This window comes from Cetorhinus maximus, chromosome 1, assembly GCF_964194155.1.
Source record: "Cetorhinus maximus chromosome 1, sCetMax3.hap1.1, whole genome shotgun sequence".
Taxonomy (NCBI): Eukaryota; Metazoa; Chordata; class Chondrichthyes; order Lamniformes; family Cetorhinidae; genus Cetorhinus; species Cetorhinus maximus.
The window spans coordinates 69,565,722-69,591,389 of NC_135879.1; the positions used below are offsets into that span (position 1 = coordinate 69,565,722).

At 42.9% G+C, this 25,668-nt stretch overlaps 1 protein-coding gene across 3 annotated transcripts in view; it reads right to left on the bottom strand.

Annotated features, from left to right (window-relative positions):
* sorcs2 (sortilin-related VPS10 domain containing receptor 2) overlaps nt 1–25,668 on the bottom strand; it is an 874,344-nt gene that overhangs the window by 13,070 nt on the left and 835,606 nt on the right. For all 3 annotated transcript variants that reach the window (XM_078542265.1, XM_078542257.1, XM_078542248.1), the window contains exons 24-25: nt 19,643–19,742; nt 18,471–18,573 (exon numbers count right to left, since the gene is read on the bottom strand). In XM_078542265.1, the coding sequence (XP_078398391.1) occupies nt 18,471–18,573; nt 19,643–19,742 (203 nt within the window). The remainder of the gene's footprint in view (nt 1–18,470; nt 18,574–19,642; nt 19,743–25,668) is intronic.

The window sequence follows — 25,668 nt, forward strand, 5'->3', positions numbered from 1 at the left end:
CAGCTTATATTTCACCCCTTTCCTATTTCTACTTAGTTCTGTTGAAGGGCCATGGGGACTCGAAACGTCAACTTTGTTCTTCTCCGCCGATGCTGCCAGACCTGCTGAGTTTTTCCAGGTATTTCTGTTTTTGTTTTGGATTTCCAGCATCCACAGTTTTTTGTTTTTATCTCTAGTCATTTGCAATGTTTTCTAGGCCAGCTCCTGTGCTGTTAGACTTTGCCTCCTCCCATTTCTTATCTACATGTTGCCCCTCAGCAACATCATCTGAAAGCACATCATTAAGTTCCAAACATAGGCCGATGACACCTAGCTTCACTTCATCATCACCCCTCTCCAACCCTCTCTGTCTCTGATTTGTCACACTGCTTGCCCAATATACAATAATGAATTTGCTGAAATTTCTTCCAAGTATTGGGAAGACCAACGCCACTGGCCTGGATTTTTACCGAGTCAGGATGACTCGGACGCCCTTTAAAAATGGGGGTGGGGTCCTGATTCTGGGATTCCCGACCCCATTCCTAGGCTGTCTGATTTTCGGGAGTGCCTTTAAAGGATGTGGGCTGGTTCCTGTCAAAAGTCCGCATCCGGCACTCCTGACCTACCCTGCTCTATTGTGGAGATAGGTATCTCCTACTTCTCTGCAATTTTCATGGAGTCGGGCCAGGTTTTTAAAGAGTCGTGGTTCATGGCCCCTCAGGAGTCATGAACCCTATTCTGTTTGAGGGGACCTTTTAAAAGGTAAGTTCAAACAGTTCTCCTCATGCCCACCCTTGCCAAGCTCTGTCCTTCCACCCACCCCCTATGACCTCTCATGTGCCCTACGCCAAGCTCTGCTCTTCCACCCACCCGCCACAGGCCCTCATACTCCCAATACAAATCTATGGTACTTACATGCCTATTGACCCACTATACACTGTACAGAACCAATGAACCCTATAGTGACAGTATGATGTGTAAAAAGGACTTCTAATTTAAGTAATCCATTCATAAACTTCTACTATGTTTAAAAAAAGCCATTTCACTTAGATGGCAATAAAAATGTCAATCATCCAGACCCTTTAAAGGATCAATAACAAACACCATAAGCCCTTGAAAACACTTAACCTTGTGTAAATAAACATTGTGAAATTGACAGCAGAGATCAGAGAGTCTGAGCTGTCAATCAAGCAATGTTTTCTCTGGGGGGTAGCTGTTTCAACAAGGTTAATGGATATCTGGGCTCTCAGCCAAGCTTCATTATGAAATCCCAAAGCACTGAGGTGGGCCTGTTAACCAGCCCACCTCTGCACCCGGCAGCCCCTACGGCTGCTTCCAAACTTTTTTCCTGGCTTAGCTGGCCCAACTCCAAACCACACTCCCGCTGACCCCTGGCAAAGGTGAAGACCCTTCCTTTGTAGACATTTTCTCCTGAGGCGGGAGGGCGGGCAGAGTCCGTAATTTTCCCAACTCCTGCTACCTGCCTCGAAGATTAAAATTCAGGCTATTGTTTTTTAACCCCACCACACACACACTGTTCTATTGCCACCAATTCCATTCCTTTCCCTAGCAATTGTTGGAGTCTGAACCAGGCTGTAAGCAATCTTGCTGTTGTATTTGACACCGAGTTGAACTTCCAGCCTTATATTTGCTCTGTCATCAGGGGTGTTTACTTGCACCTTCATAGCATCCACGGGGTCTGTTCCTGACTCAGCTCACCTGCTGCTAAAATTCTCACTCATACCTTTGGAATAATCAAGTCCAGAGCTAACAATGTTCTCCAGGGCAGCCTCTGATCTTTCACCCTACATAAACTTAAGCTCATCCAAAACATTGCTGCCTGTATCCTAACTTGCACCATATCCCATTCACCCATCACTAACCTACATTGGTTACTGGTCCAGGAATGCCTTGATTTTAAATTTCTTATCCTTGTTTTTAATTCCTCCATGGACTTAGGCTGCCAATCTCTGTAACATACTCCATTCCTACAACCGTCCAAGATGTATACACTCCTCAAATTTCAGCTTCCTACACATCCCCGATTTTAATCACTCCACCACTGGCGACCATACCTCCAGCAGCCTAGGCCCTAAGCCTTCGAATGCCAACGTTAAATTCTCAATATATGTTTCCAGTGGGTGAGGCTGCCTTTCTTTCTTCCTTAAAACCTGCCTCTTTGGCCAAGATTTTGGTCAGCTCAAATTTTGTTTGATAATACTCCTGTGAAACAGCAAGGTGCTATCTAAATGCAAGTTTTTGTTGTTGTTGAAATAGTGCCAAAAAGTCTTTTACATCCACCTGAAAACAGCAGACAGGACCTTGGTTTAACATCTCACCTGAAAGGTGGCACCTCCAACAGGGCAGCACTTCCGCAGAACTGGGTTGGAGTGTCAGCCTAAACAATGCGCTCAAGTCCCTGGAATGAGAGCTGCAGCATTTTGACTCAGAAGCAAGAGCACCACCACTGAGCCAAGGTCTACCTCTTGGACCTGGGCCTCACCAACATCAACAGGGCAAGCTGCCAGTGCATCTAGCACCCACACTGTCAGTTCCACGAGTGAACTGAACTGCAGGCAGCTGGCTGTAGCTTTCAGGTAAGTTCTGGAAGGGGCTGGGGGTACAAGGACCAGGACTGTCAAATTGTGGGGCGAGGGGGTTGGTTGGCGGGAAGAAAGTACTCATCCTGGCTTTGGCTCTAGAGAATTTAAAAAAGTTTTTAAAAATGCTTTAAAAACGTACCTTTTGTCGACGGTCATGAGGAACGCTAAAGAAGCCTGAAAGTGCCTATTTTAAGGTCCCTTAGCTGGGCTGAATTTTAATAAGCTACTCAGGATTCTTCCATGGCCACTGCAACTTAATTTGACCATGAACAGAGTGTAATTATTTTAATTAAATCCAACTTGCATAACCAGGAGAAGCAGGAACGCTCCTCCTGATTCCACAGTGCTCACAATCAAATCCATCTGTCACCATTCCAAGCTCTTCTTGGAATTTAGCTTAACAATGTTGGGCTGATCTTGGATCTCTCACTCCAGTGTGCACAGATAACACACTGCTAGATATGCATTCAAAAATGGGCCAAAACTAATCTTTACCTGAGTTTAATCTTCATAAACTGCTCTAAACTGTGGCTCTGATGAGACAAGCTGTTATTTTAGATTCAGCTTTATCAAGCTGAATGCTTGTTACTTCTAAGGTCATAGCTGCAATAAATGCCACTGGGCTGGATTGTCCTGCCAATGCCTTTAACCCTGCTTGGATAGTAAATATTTTCATATAAGGGGCAATTCAGTGACTTTGTGCTTCTGATGGCATGCCTCATCTGTCAGAGAATTTCATAAATTTGAGATGGCCATTACATATGATTTTGTGAACATTAAAGTTAATGGTGTGAAACTCATGCAAGGGAGTCCACAATTCTCAACATGTGTTCCCAGTAGCTTGCTTCCAGCTGGGATCACAACATCAGAAGGTTACCCCACTAGTTACAGACGGGTTGTAGATGACAATTTATCACAAAGTAAACAACTCCCTGGAGGAGGAGGCTCCACTAATACCCCCATCATCAATGATTGGGGAGCCCAGCACATCAGTGCAAAAGATAAGGTTGTAGGATTTGCAACAACCTTCAGCCAGAAGTGCCAAGCAGATGATTCATCTCAGCCTCCTTCAGAAGTTCCCAGCATCACAGATGCCAGTCTTCAGCCAATCTGATTCACTCCACGTGATATCAAGAAACGGATGAAGGCACTGGATACTGCAAAGGCTATGAACCTTGACAATATTCCAGCAATAGTACTGAAGACTTGTGCTCCAGAACTTGCCGCTTCCTGGGCCAAGCTGTTCCTGTATGCTGCAACAGTGGCATCTACCTAACAATGTGGAAAATTGCCCAGGTATGTCCTGTGCACAAAAAGCAGGACAAATCCAACCCGGCCAATCACTGCCCCATCAATCTACTCTCGATCATCAGTAAAGTGATGGAAGGGGTCATCAACAGTGCTATCAAGCAGTACTTGCGTAGCAAGAACCTGCTCACTGATGCCCAGTTTAGGTTCTGCCATGGACACTCAACTCCTGACCTCATTACAGTCTTGGTTCAAAGATGGACAAAAGAGCTGAACTCCAGACGTGTGGTGAGAGTGACTACTTTTGACATCAAGGCAGTATTTGACTGAGTGTGGCATCAAGGAGCCCTAGCAAAACTGGAATCAATGGGAATTAAGGAGAAAGCTCTCTGCTGGTTGGAATCATACCTAGCACAAAGGAAGATGCTTGTGGTTGTTGGCGGTCAATCAACTCAGTTTCAGGACATCACTGCAGGAGTTCCTCAGAGTAATGTCCTCAGCCCAAATGACCCTCCTTCATCAATGACCCTCCTTCCATCATAAGGTCAGAAGTGGGGATGTTCGCTGATGATTGCACAATGTTCAGCACCATTTGTGGACTGCTTCAGTATCCAAGGAGTCATGTCCAAATGCAGCAAAACCTGGACAATATCCAGGCTTGGGCTGACAAGTGGCAAGTAACATTCGCACTACACAAGTGTCAGGCAATGACATCTCCAACAAGAAAGAATCTAACCGTCACCTCTTGACATTCAATGGCATTACCACCACCGAATCCCCCAATATCAACATCCTGGGAGTTACCATTGACCAGAAATTGAACTGTACTAGCCATATAAATGCTGTGGCTACAAGAGCAGGTCAGAGGATAGGAATCCTGCTGTGAGTAATTCACCTCCTGGTTCCCCAAAGCCTGTCTACCATCTATGAGGCACAAGTCAGGTGTGATGGAATACTTGCCACTAGCTCCAACAATATTCAAGAAGCTTGACACCATCCAGGGCAAAGCATCCCACCTGATTGGCACCCAATCTACAAACATTCACTCCCTCCACCACCGACGCATAGTGGCAGCAATGTGTACCATCTACAAGATGCACTGCTGGAACTCACCAAGCCTCCAAACCCACTACTGCTACCATCTAGAAGGTCAGGCAGCGGACGCATGGGAACACCACCACTTGGAAATTCCCCTTCAAGTGACACACCATCCTGACTTGGAAATATATCGCCGTTCCTTCACTGTCGCTGGGTCAAAATCCTGGAGCTTCCTTCCTAACAGCACTGTGGGTTTACCTACACCACATGGACTGTAGCGGTTCAAGTTGGCAGCTCACTACCACCTTCTCAAAGGCAACTAGGGATGGGCAATAAATGCTGGCCTAGCCAGCAACCCCCATGTCACATGAATGAATAACAAAAAAGTTACAAGACATAAATACTCAATTTGGTTAATTGGATTTAACCAGCTGGAAATGAGACCCTTTACCTCTTAAGTGACTGTGGTAATACAGATAGAATTGCACAAATTCTTACTGCAGAGAAGCAGGAAGCAGAATTTTACAGAGATTGAATTCTTTGTGGAGCATATGCTGAGGTGAGCCACTGCTACTAGGATGACCATGGGTCCAACGAAGCTCAGGCTGCATTAGAAACCCGATTGCTGAGTAGTTTGACCACAATCTCCTCAAATTCAAGAGCTTGGCAGGAAGTCAGAAAGCTGTTTTGTGACATCCAAAAGCTTGCCAAACCGATGTGCACAGAAGGGGGTTGATTTTGTATATCAGTGGGGAACTTCCTCAGCTAGCAGTTACAGGAAGCATGGCCTGCACAGAACCAGATGGGGAGTTAAGTGTAACATAAACACAGAATTGGGATTAATTTAAGCAGAATTGGAAAGAATTGGTAAACATGGATTAGCAAATTAGTATAAGTTAGAAGAAAGCAATATTTACAGACAAGAAATGATAATATAATAAATTATCACATAAATTTAAGGAAGTGAGGATAAATAAATATTTAGTAATGCAAGGATAAGAATGAACTGAGTAGCGGAATATTAGAATTAGAGATATATAAATTTAGAGCAAATCTGTCATTATTTGACATAACAGAGACATTGCTTTCAACAGAAGATGGGGAAGTGACTACTTCACAAAAATAGACCTGTTAAACTGAATGAAGGTGCAGTCTCACTGGTAAGAGGTAGCATATCAGTTATTAACATGGACATAACAGTGGAAGGGAATGCAGAGGCACTACAGACAGAAAGTACAAATGTTAAAGACAACAAAGTATTCTAATAACTGAGAAATGTCCCAGCCACCATCTCAAAGTGAACAAATCGATAGCAATTTAAGCCTGTGTGTGAGGCTGCATGAAATTATGTGAATTTCAGCACCCTAGAGATAAGACTGCTTTAAGCATTTACCCATATCCATCTGTGTCGCCTTGTCATATCTTTGGATCATCCTAGTGCGGCAGATTGGCAGAAAGAGGAGAAAGGAATTACACACTGACTGACACTAAGTAGCTGGGCGTAGAGTTTCCTCTTTGGTACAATTGGCGAAAAGAGACAATCATGCTCAAAATTACACTAGTTTTCAGAAGTCTGTTTGCTAAAGTTTCCATTCAAATATCTAAAACCCAAAATCAACCAATCTGGAACATCAAATTTTCAATGTTCCAGCGTAATTGAACATCTTATTAGAATGTGTAATTTCTGTGCATTAAAAATATAATCCATGATGCATTTAAGAATGGTAATTTGTTGCAGTTTCAGTAATAACTGAAAACAGGGTTCAGCATAAAGATAAGCATTTTTAGTCAAATTCTGGGGAATGAAGCCAGACAGGTGGCTGAGGCGGTGGTGGGGAAGCATTTTAGTGATAACGACCACAACATGGTACAATTTAAGCTTGTTATGGACAAAGAAAGAGACAAGTTGCAAACAAAATGTTTTGGATTGGTGGAGAGTGGATTTTAGTAAAATAAGGTAGGATCTGGCTAAGGTAGACTGGGAACAGCTACTTGTGGGGAAATCTATAGAGGAGCAGTGGGGGGGCATTCAAAAAGGAAATGGGGAGGGTACAGGCTCAACATGTTCCCTCTAGGGTGATAGGAAGGAGTAACAAGCCCAGTGAACCATGGATGACCAGAGATATTCAGGATACGATGAGAAAGAAAAGAGAGGCTTTTATCAGGTACAAGGGAAGAAAATCAGCGGAGGCATTAGTGGAGTACAGAAAGTGCAGGGTGGAGCTGAAGAAACCAATTAGGAGAGCAAAGAGGGGATATGAGAATGCTCTGGCTGGCAAAAGTAGGGAAAATCCCAAGATATTGTATAAGCATATCAATGGGAAGAGGGTAACCAGGGAAAGAGTATGGGCCCATTAGGGACCAAGGGGGCAATCTATGGGTGGAGCCAGAGGACATCGGTAGAGTGTTGAACGAATACTTCACATCCGTCTTCACCCAGGAGAATGAGGATGAAGGTATGGAACTCAGGGAGAGGGACTGCAAGGTTCTTGAGCAAATTGATATAGGGAGTGACAAGGTATTGGATGTGTTGGCAGGCTTAAAAGTGGACAAATCTCCTGGAGGTCTGGATGATATGTGTCCCAGACTGCTGAGGGAGGCAAGGGAGGAGATTGCAGGGGCTCTGACCCAAATTTTTAATTCCTCTCTGGCCACGGGGGAGGCGCCAGAGGACTGGAGAACAGTTAATGTAGTTTTGCTATTTAAGAAGGGTTGTAGAGATAAGCCAGGGAACTTGAGTGAGTCTCACGTCTGTGGTCGGGAAACTATTGGAGAAAATTCTGAAGGAGAGAATCTATCTCCATTTGGAGAGGCAAGGTTTGATCAAGGATAGTCAGCCTGGCTTTGTCAGAGGGAGGTCACGCCTATCAAATTTGATTGAATTTTTTGAGGACGTGACCAGGTGTGTAGATCAGGGTAGTGTAGTTGATGTAGTTTATATGGATTTCATCAAAGCCTTTGACAAGGTCCCACATGGGATACAGGGTAATTTGATAACGTGGATTCAAAATTAGCTTAGCTGTAGGAGACAGAGGGTGATGACAGAAGGATGCTTTAGTGACTGGAAGCCCGTGTCCAGTGGCGTACCACAGGGATCTGTGCTGGGTCCCCTATTATTCGTCATTTACATAAACGACATAGATGACTATGTGGGAGGTAGGATTAGTAAGTTTGCGGATGACACAAAGATTGGCCGGATGGTTAACAGTGAGGTTGAGTGTCTTGGGCTACAGGAAGATATAGAGAGGATGGTCAAATGGGTAGATAAGTGGCAGATGGAATTTAAGCCTGAGAAGTGTGAGGTGATACACTTTGGAAGGAGTAATTTGACAAGGAAGTATTCAATGAACGGCATGACACAGGGAAGTTCTGAGGAACAAAGGGACCTTGGCGTGTGTGTCCATAGATCTCTGAAGACGGATTGGCATGTTAGTGGGGTGGTGAAAAAGGCTTATGGGACACATGCCTTTATCAATCGATGCATAGATTACAAAAGTAGGGAGGTCATGTTGGAGTTGTATAGAATCTTGGTGAGGCCACAGCTGGAGTACTGTGTGCAGGTCTGGTCGCCACATTATAGGAAGGATGTGATTGCACTGGAGGGGGTGCAGAGGAGATTCACCAGGGTGTTGCCTGGGATGAAATATTTAAGTTATGAAGAGAGGTTGGATAGACTTGGGTTGTTTTCGTTGGAGCAGAGAAGAGTGGGGGTCGACCTGATCGAGGTATAGAAGATTATGAGGGACATGGACAGGGCGGATAGAGAGCAGCTGTTCCCCTTAGTTGAAGGGTCAGTCACGAGGGGACACAAGTTCAAGGTGAGGGGCAGGAGGTTTAGGGGGAATTTGGGGGAAAACCTTTTTACCCAGAGGGTGATGTCGGTCAGGAATGTGCTGCCTGGGAGGGTGGTGGAGGCGGATTGCCTCACATCCTTTAAAAAGTACCTGGATGAGCACTTGGCACATCATAACATTCAAGGATATGGGCCAAGTGCTGGTAAATGGGATTAGGTAGGTAGGTCAGGTGTTTCTCACGTGTCGGTGCAGACTCGATGGGCTGAAGGGCCTCTTTTGCACTGTGTGATTCTGTTTCTAGTATCATCACCTATGAGTAATCTCAGTTTAAATAGCTGAAAATTACTTCTAAAAACCAAAGAGAACTATTTACTAGTTCCATTGGTGCACAGTAGTCAGTTGCTTAGTAAATGAATTTTTTTATTATTTAAAAGCATTCCAAAGGTGCTTATTAGTGTTCTTGCACCTAAAATTAACATTTTTAAGAGCTACCTCAAAGGTCGTAAATGGACATAATTACCAGTATTACACCACAGTGATTAATTTGATCTAGGGCTGTGGTCAGTTTTGTGGGTGAAGCTGCATTCCAGCAAAATGTTTTTTTAAACCAGTGCAAAAGATCATAGAAACTTGATTTGCACTGGAAGTAATTTACACTTCAAATTCCTCAAGCCATTGCATTGGTTTAGTGGGTTTCAGGTGAATTGCATTGAAAAAAACTACCATAACTCCAGGTTTAAAGTGCAACTCACCTGCATCTCAACAGAATGGATATTATGAATTTGTATTATATGCATGTAAAAAAAACCAAAAGAACACACTATAGTGCCTGATCATGTCCTCGATTATAATTACGCCACCATTAGCGGCCATGCCTGCAATCGCCTAAGCTCCAAGCTCTGGAATTCCCTCCCTACACCTCTCCACCCCTCTATCTTGTTTTCCTCCTTCAATATACTCCTTAAACCTACCTTCTTTCGACCTAATATCTACTCATGAAGTTTGGTGTCATACTTTGTTTTATAATGCTCTGGTGGAGCAACTTGGGATACTTTATTATATGAACGATATAAGTTGTATCTAGATATATACATAGTTATATAGATAGTACTATATAGATATAAGTTGTTATGACATCCCAAATTGCTTCACAATCAATAAGGTTCAAATGTTTTTACTGTAGTTTTACAGGCAGATACAATATAATTTTGTACATACCAAGTCACACAAACAGCAAATAAGATAAATGACCAACTGATCAAGTTTTGATGCTACTGATTGAGTGGAGATTTGGCCAAGGCAGCCAGAAATGCCAGTTGGGTGATCTTTCGCAGCCTCATAGATGCCAGTCTTCAGCCAATTCAATTCACCCCACATGATATCAAGAAATGGCTGAGCGCACTGGTTACTGCAAAGGTTATGGGCCCTGACAACATCCCAGCTATAGTGCTGAAGATTTGTGTTCCAGAACGAGCTGCACCATTAGACAAGCTACTCCAATATAGCTACAACACTGGCATCTACACAGCAAAATGGAAAATTGCCCAGGTATGTCCGATCCACAAACAGCAGGACAAATCCAATTCTGGTCAATTACCATCCCATCAGTTTACTCTTAACTATTAGCAAAATGTTGAAGGGGGTCAGCGACAGTACTGCCAAGGGGCAATAACCTACTTACTGATGCTCAGTTTCGGTTCTGCCAAGGACAATGGGTTCCAGGCATCAGTACAACCTTCTTCCAAACAAAGACAAAAGAGCTGAATTCCAGAGGTGAGGTGTGAGTAACTGCCCTTGGCAGCATGGCACCACCTGTTTGAGTGTGGCACCAAAGAATTGATGTAAAATTGAAGTCAAAGGGAATCAGGGGAAAACTCTCCACTGGTTGAAGTCATACCTTGCAGAAAGGAAGATGACTGTGGTTGTTGCAGGCCAATCGTTTCAAGCATATATTTCCTATGATGAATATTAAGTTAACTGGCCTGTTTGTGACAACGCTGCAGGAGTTCCTCAGAGCAGTGTCCTAAGCCCAACAAACTTCCACTGCTTTATCAATAACCTTCTCTCCTTCATAAGGCCACATGCAGCAAGACCTGGACAATATTCAGGTTTGGGCTGATAAGTGGCAAGTACGTTCATGCTAAACAAGGGCCAGGCAATGACCATTTCCAACAAGAGAGAATCTAACCATCTCCCCTTGACAATCAATGGCATTACTATTCCTGAATGCCCCATCAACATCCTTGGGGGGTCACCACTGACTAGAAGCTTAACTGGACCAGTCACATAAATACTGTGGTAACAAGAGCAGGTCAGAGGCTGGGTATTCTATGGCAAGTAATTCGCCTCCTGGCTCCCTAAGCCTGTCCACAAGGCACAAATCAGGAGTGTGATGGAATACTCTCCATTTGTCTGAATGTTGCTCCAACAACATTCAAGAAGCTCGACACTGTTCAGGACAAAGCAGCCCACTTGATTGGCACCCTTCCCACCACCTTAAACATTCAGTCTCTCCATCACCAATGCACAGTGGGAGCAGTGTGTACCATCTACAAGATGTACTGCAGAAATTCGCCAAGGCTCCTTCAACAGCACCCTCCAAAAGCGTGACATTTACCACCTAGAACAAGGGCAGCAGACGTATGGGAGCACCACCACCAGTAAGTTTCCCAACAATTCACAAACAGGCCAGTTAGCTTAACATTTGCCTTAGGAAAAATGTTAGAGCTATTGTTAAAGACATTACAGCAGGGCACTTAGAAAAATTTTAAGTAGTCAGGCAGAAACAAAATGGTTTTGAGAGAGGGAAATCATGTTTAACCAATTCTTTGGAGTTTTCTGAAGAAGTAATATGTGCTGTGGATAAAGGGGAACCGGAGCATGTACTGTACTTAGATTTCCAGGAGGGATTTGATAAGGTGCCACATCAAAAGTTATTGAGGAAAATGAAAGCTCGTGGTGTAGAGGGTAACATATTGGCATGGATAGATTGGCTAGCTAACAGGAAACAGAGATAACTCATTTTCTGGCTGGCAAGATGTAACAAGTGGTGTGCTACAGCAATCAGTACTGGGGCCTCAACTTTTTACAATTTATATAAATGACTTGGATGAAGGGACCGAAGGTATGGTTGCTAAATTTGCTGATGGTACAAAGATTGGTAGGAAAGTAAGTTGTGAAGAGGACATAAGGAGGCTACAAGGGGATAAAGATAGGTTAAGTCATTGGGCAAATATCTGGCATATGGAGTATAATGTGGGAAAATATAAAATTGTCCATTTTGGGAGTAAAAACAAAAAGCATATTATCTCAATGGTGAGAGATTGCAGAGCTCTGAGATGCAGAGGGATCTGGGTGTCCTAGTGCATAAACCGCAAAAGGTTAGTATGCAGGTACAGCAAGTAATTAGGGAAGCTAATAGAATAATATAATTTATTGCGAGGGGTATTGAATACAAAATAAGAGAGGTTATGCTTCAGTTATACAGGGCATTGGTGAGATCACATCTGGAGTGTCGTGTACAGTATTGGTCTCCTTATTTAAGGAAGGATGTAAATGGATTGGAAGTAGTTCAGAGAAGGTTTATTCGACAATACCAACAATGGGAGGGTTGTCTTATGAGAAAAGGTTGGACAGGCTAGGTTTCTATCCATTGGAGTTTAGAAGAGTAAGAGGCGTCTTGATGGAAACATGCAAGATCCTGAGGGGTCTTGGCAGGGTGGATGTGGAAAGGATGTTTCCTCTTGCGGGAAAATCTAGAACTAGGGGTCACTGTTTAAAAATAAGGGGTCGTCCATTTAAGACAGAGATGAGGAGAAATTTTTCTTTGTCAGAGAATAGTGAGTCTTTGGAACTCTCTTCCTCAAAAGACAGTGAAGCAGAGTCTGAATACTTTTTAAGGCAGAGCTAGATAGATTCTTGATAAGCAAGGCGGTGAAAGGTTATTGAGGGTGGGCAGGAATGTGAAGTTGAGGTTACATTCAGATCAGCCATGATCTTACAGAATAGCAGGGCAGGCTCAAGGGGCCGAGTAGCCTACTCCTGCTCCTAATTTGTATTTTGCATCCTGACTTGGAACTATATCGCCATTCCTTCATGGTTGCTAGCTCTAAATCCTGGAGCACCCTCCCTAATAGCCAGGTGGGTGGTACACCATATGGATTGCAGTGGTTCAAGATGGTGGCTCACCATTATCTTCTCAAGGGAAACTTGGGATGGACAACAAATTCTGGTTCTGCCAGCAATGCTCACAACCCATGAATGAATAAAAAAGGAGTGATTCTAGGTCTGTATGAATCCAATGGTACAGGTCAATGAACTTCAAACATTGCTGAGGTAAAACAGTGCAGACATTGTCATTCTGTCAATGCCAAAACACTGGTGTTTTGGTGGTAATTCTTTTATGCATAGCACACCTCATTCCAAGATATTCTTCTTCATCGGTCTGCTGTGCTGCAGTTAGGCTGCTATTGCCTAAATGAGGCTTAATTCTCATGAGGCAAAGCTACTGCTCGATACAGGGGATCCTGTTTGTACTTCAATCCTACTTCCACTGTGATTTATAAGCACATATGATTTATACTGAGCTTTAAAGTGCAAATTTTTGAATTGAATTTTCATAAATCAGGGTTACACACTAATAATTGGTCTAATTGTTACTTAAGTTGTTGTGCATTGATGCATTGTGATTGTGTTCAATCAGCTGTTGAAATGATACATTTATCCTGATTGTGCTAAAAGTAAAGTTAATGTCAAAATAAATCATCCTCAAAAGGCAAAAGACAGAACAATTTCACTCCAGATATTAATACAAAGAGATAACAGCTCTTTGCATCTAGTGGTTTAAAATATTTACCCAAGAACAGCTTGTTAAATTGTTTCAGAGGCTATTTGACTTTTCTTGTTAATAAAATTTAGTTTGAATATTTTCTGAAAATTACATTAATAGTCAACACATCTCTCAGTCTTAAAATTTTCCTCATTATGTATGGCACTTAGGCCTGGAAATTCATATGGGGGTTTTGAAGTCGCCGCTGCACTAGCCCGACACATCCATTCACATGGTCACAGGGACTATGTGATATTGATCACCTATCTTATTTTTAAGAAGGCATGCAGGCAGTACTACCAGTGATGCTCAATGTCTGCATCTTGTTTGAGCATGAGTGAGGAAGGGAGAGGAAGGTATGGAACACTATTGTGTGTGTACCTACACTACATGGACTGCAGTGGTACAAATGGCTCAGTAGCACCTTCTCAAGGGATAGGCAATAAATGCTGTCCTTGCCAGCAACGCCACCTCCCATGAATGAATTAAAGAAAATCAAAAGTGTGGTGCCCTTTGGCTGCTGGCAGCAGGAAATGCTTTGTAGGGGCAAAAATTGTCTGAAAGAGCTGCAGGACCAAGGGGCTTCAGATTTTTGGATGTAGCATTGGAGGCCCCATTGATGAGGTAAGCAGGAGGAAGGAGGGGCTGTTTCCCAAGGAGGCAGAAGATTCTCTAGACAAGTTTTGTGATAACAATGGGAAGTGGCGGCTGAAGAGATCAATGTGAGGAGCACTGACACAGGACTTGTGTAATAGTGCAAAAAGTTTCATAGTCTCAGCAGAATTCTCAAGGTGAGCCTCCTAACTCTCAGTTATTTTTCTGCTCAGATCTACACCACCTGTTACATCTCACAACTTTTCCTTCCCCCACTTTACTCCATTCATTACTCCACACTTCATTCCATGTCCTTCGGCTCCTCTTACCACTCTTGTTCCCCTCATTATCTCACATTTGCATACCCCCTGACATCTCCTGCACAACAACCAAACTCTACAGCACTGACATGTACAATTTTCTAACATCTCAAAAGACTATCATTCATACATTCCCTTCTTTCTTGCAGGAGAAGTTAGCAAAAAACATGCATCAGCAGGCAGCCAAAGAGAGGGGGCTGAGGTCACGTCTACATCCTATATTCACCAGAACAGCAGATACTGGGGATTGTGGGCAGCCGGCACTTCATGTCTGTGCTGAGGGCAAAGCTGGAGGAGGTGCCCCCATGGTTTCTTCACACCTTACTATCTTTGACCTTTCTAAATCAACCTACACATTTTGCATGACAAAGCACAGCTATTTTCAGAAAACATTCATCTCTCTCTTAAATAAAAGCAAAATACTGCAGATGCTGGAAATCTGAACCAAAAACAAAAATTGCTGGAAAAACTCAGCAAGGCTGACAGCATCTGTAAAGAGGAAAACAGAACTCTGTCTTCCTCTCCACAGATGCTCTCAGACCTGCTGAGTTTTTCCAGCAATTTTTGTTTTTGATTCATCTCTCTCTGCTTCCCTTGGCATTAAAAGCTAATCCATGTCCATCTTTTGCCTTTCAGGTACAGAAAAAATAGAAGGCCGTGACTCAAGGAGACAGATTTTAACCCATTCAAAATCAACCCATTTGGACAGAGTTAAAATCGAGCCCATAAAGTTTAGAAGGTAGGCTAGCGGGGTCTTCACACGACAATCCACTAAGCGTAAGTATGCATGAGCTAGGGCAGGGCGATTGGGTGGCAGTGGAGCAAATCCACTGGAAGGCAGCCTCACATCATATTCCTGCAGCTTAAATGCAAACCTCAGGAGCCAAGAATACAGGAGAAAGCTGATAGCTATACACCAAGACTTCTGAGTGCACCGAGATGCCTGTTAGCTAGCTTGTGCACAATGGCACAGAACATGGAGGAATCCAGTTCCAATTTGTGTTGGGCTTTTGTGCATGACAATAAGACCATGCAGGCAACCAAGAAGCAACTGGTCAGTTTCATGAACACTGCAGTGGGACCTATAATGATGAAGCCTCTGATGATAACTGACAATGTACACAAGAGCTCACATTGCTGCCATTGATACTTTATTGGCTCTGGGAAGCAGCACTGACTGGGACTTAAGAAATAAGAAGAGTAGGCCAGATGGCCTCACGAGCTTGTTCCACCATTCAACAAAATCACAGCTGAACTTCTATATCAGCTCCACTTTTCTGGCCAATCTCTAGATTCCTTTACTGCCCAAAAATCTATCAATCTCAGTCTTGAATATACTCAATAACTAAGCATCCACAGCCTGTGAGGATAGGGAATTGTTAAAATTCAAACCCTTCTGAGTGAAAAAAAAATCTCAACTCAATCTAAAATGGCCAACTCCTTATTCTGAGACTATGACCCCTAATTTTGCCTTCTCCAGCCAGTGAAACAGCCTCTCCCCCAGTCAAAACCTTCAGAAAGTTTATAATGTTTCAGTGAGAGCACCTCCCATCCTTATAAACTCAAAAGAGAATATAAGCCTATCTACTCAACCTCTCCTCACAGGACAATCCCCTCATCCCAGGAATCAACCTAGTGAACCTTTGTGTGCCCCCTCTAAAGTAAATATATCCTTCCTAGGTACAGAACAAAACTGCACAGTATTGGTGTGGTCTCACCAAGGCTTTATATAAAAGCAGCAAGACTTCTTTACTCTTATATTCCAACTCCCTTTGCAATAAAAGTTAACATGCCACTTGCTTTTCTAATTGCTTGCAGTAGCTGCATATTAATTTCTGTGATTCATGTATATTGAGACTCAAATCCCTAGGAATACCAAAATTTACCAGCCTTCCACCTTTTTAAAAAGTATTCTGCTTTTCCATTCTTCCTACCAAAGTGGGCAATTTCCTACTGCACTGTCTAGCTCACACACTCTTTATCTGGTTCACACTCCCTCACACAATCACACTAAGTGGGTGAAACAAAATAGGTTACAGCACAAAAGAAGTCCATTCATGTCCTATTATATCTTTTTTGTCAGATCTTTGTTAGAGCAATCCTAAGCGAATCCCACTGTCCTCTTATCAATGCAAAGCTAACCTCAAGGGAGAAACCAGAAATTATAGACCTGTTAGTCTAATATTTGTTGTGGGGAAGTTACTAAAATTTATAATTAAAGACACAATGTTTGATGACTTCAAAATTTGAGCTGATTCAAGAGAGTCAACATGGGTTTGCAAAGGATAGGTTATGTCTAACAAATATAATTGAATTTTTTGAGGAAGTAACCAAGGTATTAGGCAGAGGAATATTTATGGATGTAGTTCATCCATGGATTTCCCAGAAGACATTCAGTAAGGTTCCACATACAAGACTCTTAGCTAAAATTAAAGTTTATGGAATTGAAGGCAAATTATTGGCCTGATTAATGGGTAGAATATATCAAATAGAGATAATATATATGTACTCCATTTTATTTCATTGATTCACAGGATGTGTGTGTCAGTGGCAAGCTCAACATTTATTGCCCATCCCTAACTGCCCTTTGATATGTTGGTTGTGACCACCAATTGAGTGGCTTGCTGGGCCATTTCAGAGGTTAATTAAGAGTCAACCACATTGCTGAGGGTCTGGGTTCCAGAGCATTACATCACTGCTGTCCTCTGTTCCCACACAGAGTAGTGGGAGTGTGGTGGTGCTGCCTGGCAATTGTGGTATTGGTTGCATGGGACAGACTCCTAGAATCCTTCGCATTATCCACTGCCAGTCATCACAAAAAAGCTGGATGTGGTGTCCCTTTCTGTTGGCTAACCTGCAAAGTGTGCAAAGCCTGCTGCTGCATCTAATTCATGTGGAAAGAGATGTAGGTACTCCTCTTGGAATAGAAAGTGTCTGTCACTTCCCTAATGCAGCACTGGACAATGAACTGGAAGTCTTGCTGATATCACTTGGCACAGTCTGAAAGGAGTGGGTGGCATAAAAATTAAGGGCCATGGTGATTTTTACAGTTACAGGCAGTGCTGCCCTCGCCCTGGCTTTGGGCTCTGGTTTAAACTATGACAGGAGATAGGGGAAATGTTTCCTGGAAAGCTGGCAAGTCCTCCATCGCAATGCCCTCCTCTTCTTTCTTCTACCAGCTGATCCTGTTCTCTCTCGCTCTTGTTCGAGCCTCAAAGGCAGTCATAACAGGAGGCAAATAATATAGATGCATAACAAACAGCCACTCTTGCTACTCCTAAATGTTGCTGCCAGCAACTCAGAAGACAGATGTCCGACGTGGAGGATCAGCAAAGGTCCACAATCTCATCAGCAACTTAACAGAGCAAAACTAGTGACTGACCTGAATGAAAGTGAAGATCTCTTTAAATAGCACTTCTGCAGGCTCCTTCCCAAACGTTAGTGTCATTTTTGGCTGGACAAGTTGAGGAAATATTGATTCAGATGCTGGGGCATCACAAGTGTTTTACAAACTATGTGGATATGCAAACCTTACTAGCATATTATAATGACTTCTGTGTATTTTTCAGCTAGACAGGCCCCTGGATGACTATGAAGTACTTGAACCAATATACATGCAGTGCACTCTGGCATGGATTGATTGTGTACATGCCTCTTGCCATATTGGGCAAATAGACACAAGTTCAAACCCAAAAACTGGGTGCTTGGCTTTGGAATTTCTAGACCTCAGCTTCCTTTGTTTCTCCCTCCTCCTTTCATTCTCATCACTTTGCTCATTTCGGAAGGTACGGTAGCGCACTTGGTAAACTGGACCATGTCAATGCACTCCTCAATTGCCTGTCAAGAGGTAAGCTTGTATAATGAGACCTCTACCTTCCTCAGTCCTGCCTGGTCACAACATAAAAACTACAACCCCACCCAGCAAAAACTTGGGTCTCCTAATTATAAGTCCACTTTACTGCTTCTTGCAACTTGGCCACCTAAAGTAAAGGATTCTTTTGATTGGATTAAGGTTATAGATTCCCAGTTAAGCTTTGGTCTCAGATCCTCCTAATAAAGTACTTACCTCTTGAACTTGTGTAAGATGCAAACTCCAGCGGCGAGCAGGCAGATCACAAACATAACCACAACAATCAGCACACCTTTCCCTCCAATGCTTTTCTGGGAAACTGAAGAAGAAAATGTTGACATGATACTGAGATTGATAGCAGAGAGTATTTAATATCTCTATATCAAAGTCCAACAGAGGTTTTTCACTCAAGTATACCTCTTTCCTGAAAAAATAATTGCTTTATCTCTACACCTCTACAGTAGGAACTTAATAAAAAGATATCTCTACATTTCCATACAAAACCTTTCACTGGCAATAACAAATTAAGTGGGTTTTTCACAAATGGGATTAGATTAAGCAGGATAGAAATGGAAATTGGTGTTTAATATTTATTCTCTGCATAGTAGCACTCTATTTCCACTTGCTATATCATAATTCAATCCACACGATCACTGCAATAACAAGAGGCCCCGAATTTCTGAGCTGAATAGAACACTCCTCGTGGAAGGACATCAGGAGTGTGGTTTAAAGCCCTTAAATTAGTCCTAGATGCAATGGATCCCAGCCTCACTGCTGAGTTCCCAGAGGGAGAGTCTCTTTGGGGAGAACACAAGTTTATCTAAAAGTAGCTCCTTATGTCACAGAGGATATGGCTGGGAAAGGGATTTGAGGCCGAGAATTGTCTCAGTCTGGCGGCTGACATGGACAGATGACTGAAGCATATCAGCAGATGAAGGGGCACGCTTGGGGGTCAAGGTTTTTTTCAAAATGTTTCTTTTTAGCTCCTTTGCAAAGAGGGACAAGGGCCTTTTTGCCAGTATCAGTGGTGCCCTCACAGTGTAGATTTGCTGCACCGCTTTTTCCAAGACACCCACTATGCTGAGTGCTGTCGATGTGCCTGCTGTGGCACGGGCACTCATGGTTAAAATATTAATAATGAAGCCTCTCCCTGAACCTGGAAAGCCGAATGTGATCAGCAGCGAGAACTACCAGTCCATAAAGCAAGATGTCAGACTTGTGGATTTCTGATCCCAACATCTCTGATGTTTTTCAGAGAACAGGAATGGCCATCAACATAGTTTCGATGGTATCTTTAATGCTGTGCAAGTTGAATGTGAACATTTTAACAGAGCTTGTTTTTGATACCATACAACCCAATTCCATTATGAATTATAATATGGCCTTACCCGCTCTATAATCAGCCAGTGTAACAGTCACTTCAACCCCTGGTTTCAGAGAAATTTTTACTTGATTTTCTGTCAGAGCTTCTATTAAGGATTCAATTCCCTGGGGGGAAAAGCACAGAAACAAATCTATCAGTTTATAGTGTAGAATAAATTACTGCAGAGCTCAGGCTCCAATAGCCTTGTCAATCACCTCCATTCTCAACAATACCAAGGATTCATTGTGATTTTCACTTACATTATTGAGCTAATTTAGTAGTAATTAACACAGATACACAAAGGATGAGTGACACCGCTCAATTTGCAACTCATTGTAGACTGAGTTGAATTTTCCAAAACTCAAAAAACATTGGACTAAATCAAATTCCTTACTTCTTCCCAACCCAAATTTACTACTCCCATTACCAATTATCCCCACAGTTTACTGAAGTGCTTATAGCTGATCCTCTAACACATCACTTCAGGCTATCTAACCCTTATACTGCAACACCTTGTTGATCGCATGCACAGCTACTGGTCTCTCACTTAAGAACAAATACTGCAGTTGTCTTATAGCTGAAGTATTTTCCCATACCACAGAAATCATACCAGTTAGAGATGGAGTTTGTTTCACTGATGTATGAATCGGCATATTTTCTACTTTTAATTTCAGATTTCCAGCATCTGCACTATTTTGCTTTTGCATATGAACTGATGGCCTCCTTAAAGATTGCTGGCTCCCAACTAGACGCTGCTTCAGATATAACTTGCTCTTGATCTTGGCATTTTTCTAGTTGGAACTCTAATTTTCAGGCAATTCCTCCAGGCTGCCCTCTACTCTTCCAAATCCTCATAATATAAAAGATACTGCAGGCTTCTGCATTATGGCTGAATGACTTATCCTAACTTAGCCCCAAACCACTTAGTGACAACTACAACTCACATTTGTATTGCACCTTGAATGCAGAATTGTAATCCAGCAAAAAATGGCCATCGAGCCCAATAAGGACACATGAACGGGGAGTAAATAAAAATATGGTAAAACAGGTGAGCTTTAAGCAGGGTCAGGAGGAAATGGAGTTGAAGAGGCAGAGGAATTTAAGGAGGCAAAGCCAGTAATGACGGATCCATGGTTGTATTGAATTGGTTGGGGTGTGTTTTTAGTTGGACCAATCTTTTAGTTGCAGTGACTCATAATGGCTGAAGATTGGCATCTATGATGGTGAGAATGTCAGGGGGAGGCCGAGATGGATCTTGCACTCAAGTACTAGGTTCTGCTATCATTGAGGATGGGGGTGTTCATTAAGCCTCTTCCATTAGTTTATTTAATTATCCACCGAGGTGTCAGCTGTGGCTCAGTTCATAGCACCCTCGCCTTTGAATCAGAGGGTTGTGGGTTCATGTCCCACTCCCGGAAACCAAGAACTGTGATTGTACTCAAAAGAGTTGCAATCTGTGACTGTTGATAACTCGAAAGAGTTGCAATCTGTGACTGTTGATAACTCGAAAGAGTATCATTCATGCCTGAATGTGCAGGGCTGCAAAGCGTTGAGCTGACTGCTTCAATGCAGAATTGCTTGATTCTATCTGTAACTATCTCTATGCTGCTGTAGTCCTGAGGCCTGTAATCACTAATATTTAAAATTTTATGTTTTTGCATTTTATTTCTGCTTTGCTCTTAATTTTAAGAGAACCTGTATTAAGCCTGCATTCAATTTTTAAAAGTTACTTTGTAGACCTTGATTTAAAACTGTGTGCTTTAAGTCAAGTAATTAATTATGTAACTAATAGTAATCAGTTGTGATACCATTAACTGTTTTTTTCCCCCCCAAGGACTCCTTCACTTTGTTTTCAAACTGGTCAAAGCAGGCCATATGTGCAGCTGTTGTTTTGTTTAAACGCCTGTTTTCCCTCTTCTTGCAAGATTTGCTAAAATAGAAGTTGTTTTCTATTGTTTAACAAGAGACAGTTCCTACTGCATTTGATGACCCTTGAACTACAAGCCAGGACAATGGATAAACTTGCACATGGGGTGGTCAACTACAGTGTGGATCAGGAGATGGAGTTTGATTGATGGACAGCATAACTTGATTGATGGCAGAAGGGAGACACCATCAAAAAGATGTGTAAACAGCCTGAGTCTTGAAAGCCTCGTAGTGTGTAGAGAAGGATTTGATAAGGACTCATTGCTGTCAGACTCTTGTTTAGAAAAAGTTTGGATGGAGGCCTCAGAAGGCAGGGATGGAGCCAAAAATTGGACTTAAAGGGGCACAGCATCCGGCATCCTGGGATGCAACCAGCATGGATTAGTCAACCACTGAAGATGACAGAGGAAGGGATGTTGATGGAATGACTGACCAGAGAGTCTACCCCCGTGCAAGGTTATTCAGAGACTTGGCGATGTGTGTACCAAGAGGAACTGTACCATTTTGGAAAACTGTCTTGAGCAGGCCATTTTGGGGTTACCATTTGTACTACAATAAAGTTGTCTTTCTTCCTTTCTTTTAATACATATATTTATATCCAAGGGATTTTTTCTTTTTAATGAAATTATCTTTCCCTTTTTTTTAATTGTTTAATAAAAATTGTTGTTTTCACACATTATTTGGTATTGAGTCACTCATTGCTGTTACATCCAGAGTACGGCTCTGAGCCTAAGTGAGACTCTGCGAGGGACTCTCGCTCCCTACACTCCTTCTGCTGTTAAGCATGTAGTCCTGTGTTGTAGCTTTACCAGGTTGACACCTCATTTTTAGGTATGCCTGGTGCTGCTCCTGGCATGCTTTCATACACTCCTCATTCAGCCAGGATTGGTCATCTGTTTGATTGCAGCTGCAGTGTGAGGGATATGCGGCCATCGAGGTTACAGATTGTGGTGAAATACGATTCTGCTGCTGCTGATAGCTACCATACCTCATTGATTTTCAGTTTTGAGCTGGTAGATTGGTTTTGAATCTAACCTATTTAACATATTGATGGTGTCATACAACACAATGGTGGGTGTCCTCAGTGTGAAGATGGAAATTCATCTCCAGAAGGATTGTGCAGTGATCACTCCTACCAATACTATCATGGACAGAATGTGGTGAAGTAGGTTTATCCCTCTGGTAGGTTCTCTCACCACCTGCTGCAAGCTCAGGACTCAGCGAGCTCAGTCAGTAATGATGCTATCAAGCTACTGCCATGGTGGGAATTGGACTCACATCTCTGAATTACTAGTCCAGTAGCATAGCATTATGCTACTGCACACCCAGTGCTGAAAACGAGTGCCTTTCTGGACTTGTTTGCTTGGCGAAATAAAATCACCTGTTTGTATTTTCCTATATATGGATTATGTTTAAATTGGTATTAATTATGTATGGATTTACTATGTTTAAATTCTGTTAACAATGGCAATTTCAGTTGGCAGAATCCATTAGACAATAGTCCCCATATTTAGCATACAAATTAGAAGTCAATGATAAGGTGATTCAATATTTTAATAGTTATAAAACATCAGTATAATTAGAGATCAGTATAATATTGGGAGATAGTGTGAATGATGTGAAGTGTGTACTAAGAAAATTCCAGTATACATTGCCAATACAGTTAAGATGGATGTCGTGCCAATCAAGCATGCTGCTTTGTCCTGGACGGTGTCAAGCTTCTTGAGTGCTGTGGGAGTGGCACTCATCCAGACAAGTGGGGAGTATTCCATCAAACTCCTGATTTGTGCCTTGTAGATGGTGTTCAGGCTTTGGGGAGTCAGGAGGTGAGTTACTCATCGCACAATTCTTAGCCTTTGACCTGCTCTTATAGCCAAAGTGGTTATATGGCTAATCCAGTTCAGTTTCTGGTCAATGATAACCTCCAGGATGTTGATAGTGGGGGATTCAGTGATGGTAATGCCATTGAACATTGAGGGGCGATGGTTGGATTCTCATTTGTTGGAGATCGTCATTGCCTGACAATTGTGTGGTGCGAATGTTGCTTGCCACTTGTCAGCCCAAGCCTAGATATTGTCCAGGTCTTGCTGCATTTGGACAAGGGCAGGAGTGTGTATCATCTACAAGATGCACTGCAGGAATTCACCAAGGCTCCTTCAACAGCACCTTCCAAACCCACGACCACTACCATCTAGAAGGACAAGGGCAGCAGATAGATTGGAACACCACCGCCTGCAAGTTCCCCTCCAAGCCACTCACCATCCTGACTTGGAAATATATTGCCATTCCTTCACTGTCGCTGGGTTAAAATCCTGGAAATCCTTTCCTAACAGCACTGTGGGTGTACCTACACCACATGGACTGCAACGATTCAAGAAGGCAGCTTACCACCACCTTTTCAAGGGCAACTAGGGATGGGCAATATATGGTGGCCCAGCCAATGAAGCCCACATCCCGTGAATGAATAAAATAAATATTTAAAAATAATTATCTTAAATTTAAAATTACACAATAGGACAGCTCATACTGCAAGAACAAATACACTTGGACAGGATTTTTCACTTGTCGTGTGGGCGTGCGCCCGACACACCCAAGCTTGAAATAGTCCGCAATGATGTCGGGCGAGCATCCCGACATCATCACACACTCGCGCGATATTTCAGTCGGTGGACACGAGTCAGCAGCCCGCCCACTGATAATTAGGAGGCCTATTAAGGCTATTAATGTATTAATTAACCTGGGTTTTTCACTGCCCGTCCAACCGTAACGGTTGGTGGGCGAGTGAATTGGCCAGGCGGCTTATGGATTTTTGAGGAATCCTCATCCAAGGACGGGATGAGGTTTCCGATATTAACTTTTTAAAAATTGGTTAGGCAGGATTTTTATAATTTATATGTTAAGGTGAGTGAGTCTAGCGTGTGGACATTTTTGTTCTGCATTTTAAAATCTTTATTTGATGGTTTTAAATTCTTCAGCTCTCTGAGGCAGCTCTCTGCCTTCAGGGAGCTTTCAGTGCACGCTCCCCCGTGCCCGCGCTGACTTCAGCGCTCGCCGCTCCCTCCCACCCCAGCAGCACTGAGCCTTTCAGTGTGCCTTACACACTGGCTGGCCGTTAATTAGCTGATGTGGACAATGTCTACGTTGTCTCTCCACCACTCCCCATTCCTAGCTCTATAACGTCCTCCAGCCCCTGCACTTCCCAGGATGCAGCCTCGCTCATTTTAAACATTGCAGTACAGTATGTTTCGGCTCCCTCTGCTCTCTCGTTGGGGGCACAATCTTCAGCCATCTTAGCTTTATGCTCTGGAATTTTCTTCCCAAGCCTTGCCATCATGTTGCATTTCTCCCCAGTTTTAAAAGCCTTCACCTTTTCAACCATGATTACAATCATCTCAAAACAATAACAGAATTACCTGGAAAAACTCAGCAGGTCTGGCAGCATCGGCGGAGAAGACAAGAGTTGATGTTTCGAGTCCTCATGACCCTTCAGCAGAACTGAGTAAAGTTAGGAGAGGGGTGAAATATAAGCTGGTTTAAGGTGGGGGGTGGGGTGGGGGGAGAGAAGTTGGGGGGGAGGAGGAGGTGGTAGTAGGGACAAGCAAGCAGTGATAGGAGCAGATAATCAAAAGATGTCACAGACAAAGGAACAAAGACGTGTTAAAGGTGGTGATATTACCTAAGAGAATGTGCTAATTAAGAATGGATGGCAGGACACTCAAGGTACAACTCTAGTGGGGGTGGGGTGGAAAGACTGACAGGGCATTACAGGTATAGATTTAAAAATAATGGAAATAGGTGGGAAAAGAAAAATCTATATAAATTATTGGAAAAAACAAAAGGGAGGGGGAAGAAACGGAAAGGGGGATGGGGATGGGGGAGGGAGTTCAAGATCTAAAGTTGTTGAATTCAATATTCAGTCTGGAAGGCTGTAAAGTGTCTAGTCGGAAGATGAGGTGCTGTTTTAACACGTCTTTGTTCCTTTGTCTGTGACATCTTTTGATTATCTGCTCCTATCACTGTTTGCTTGTCCCTACTACCACTGCCCCCCCACCCAACTTCTCTCCCCCCACCCCACCCCCCACCTTAAACCAGCTTATATTTCACCCCTCTCCTAACTTTACTCAG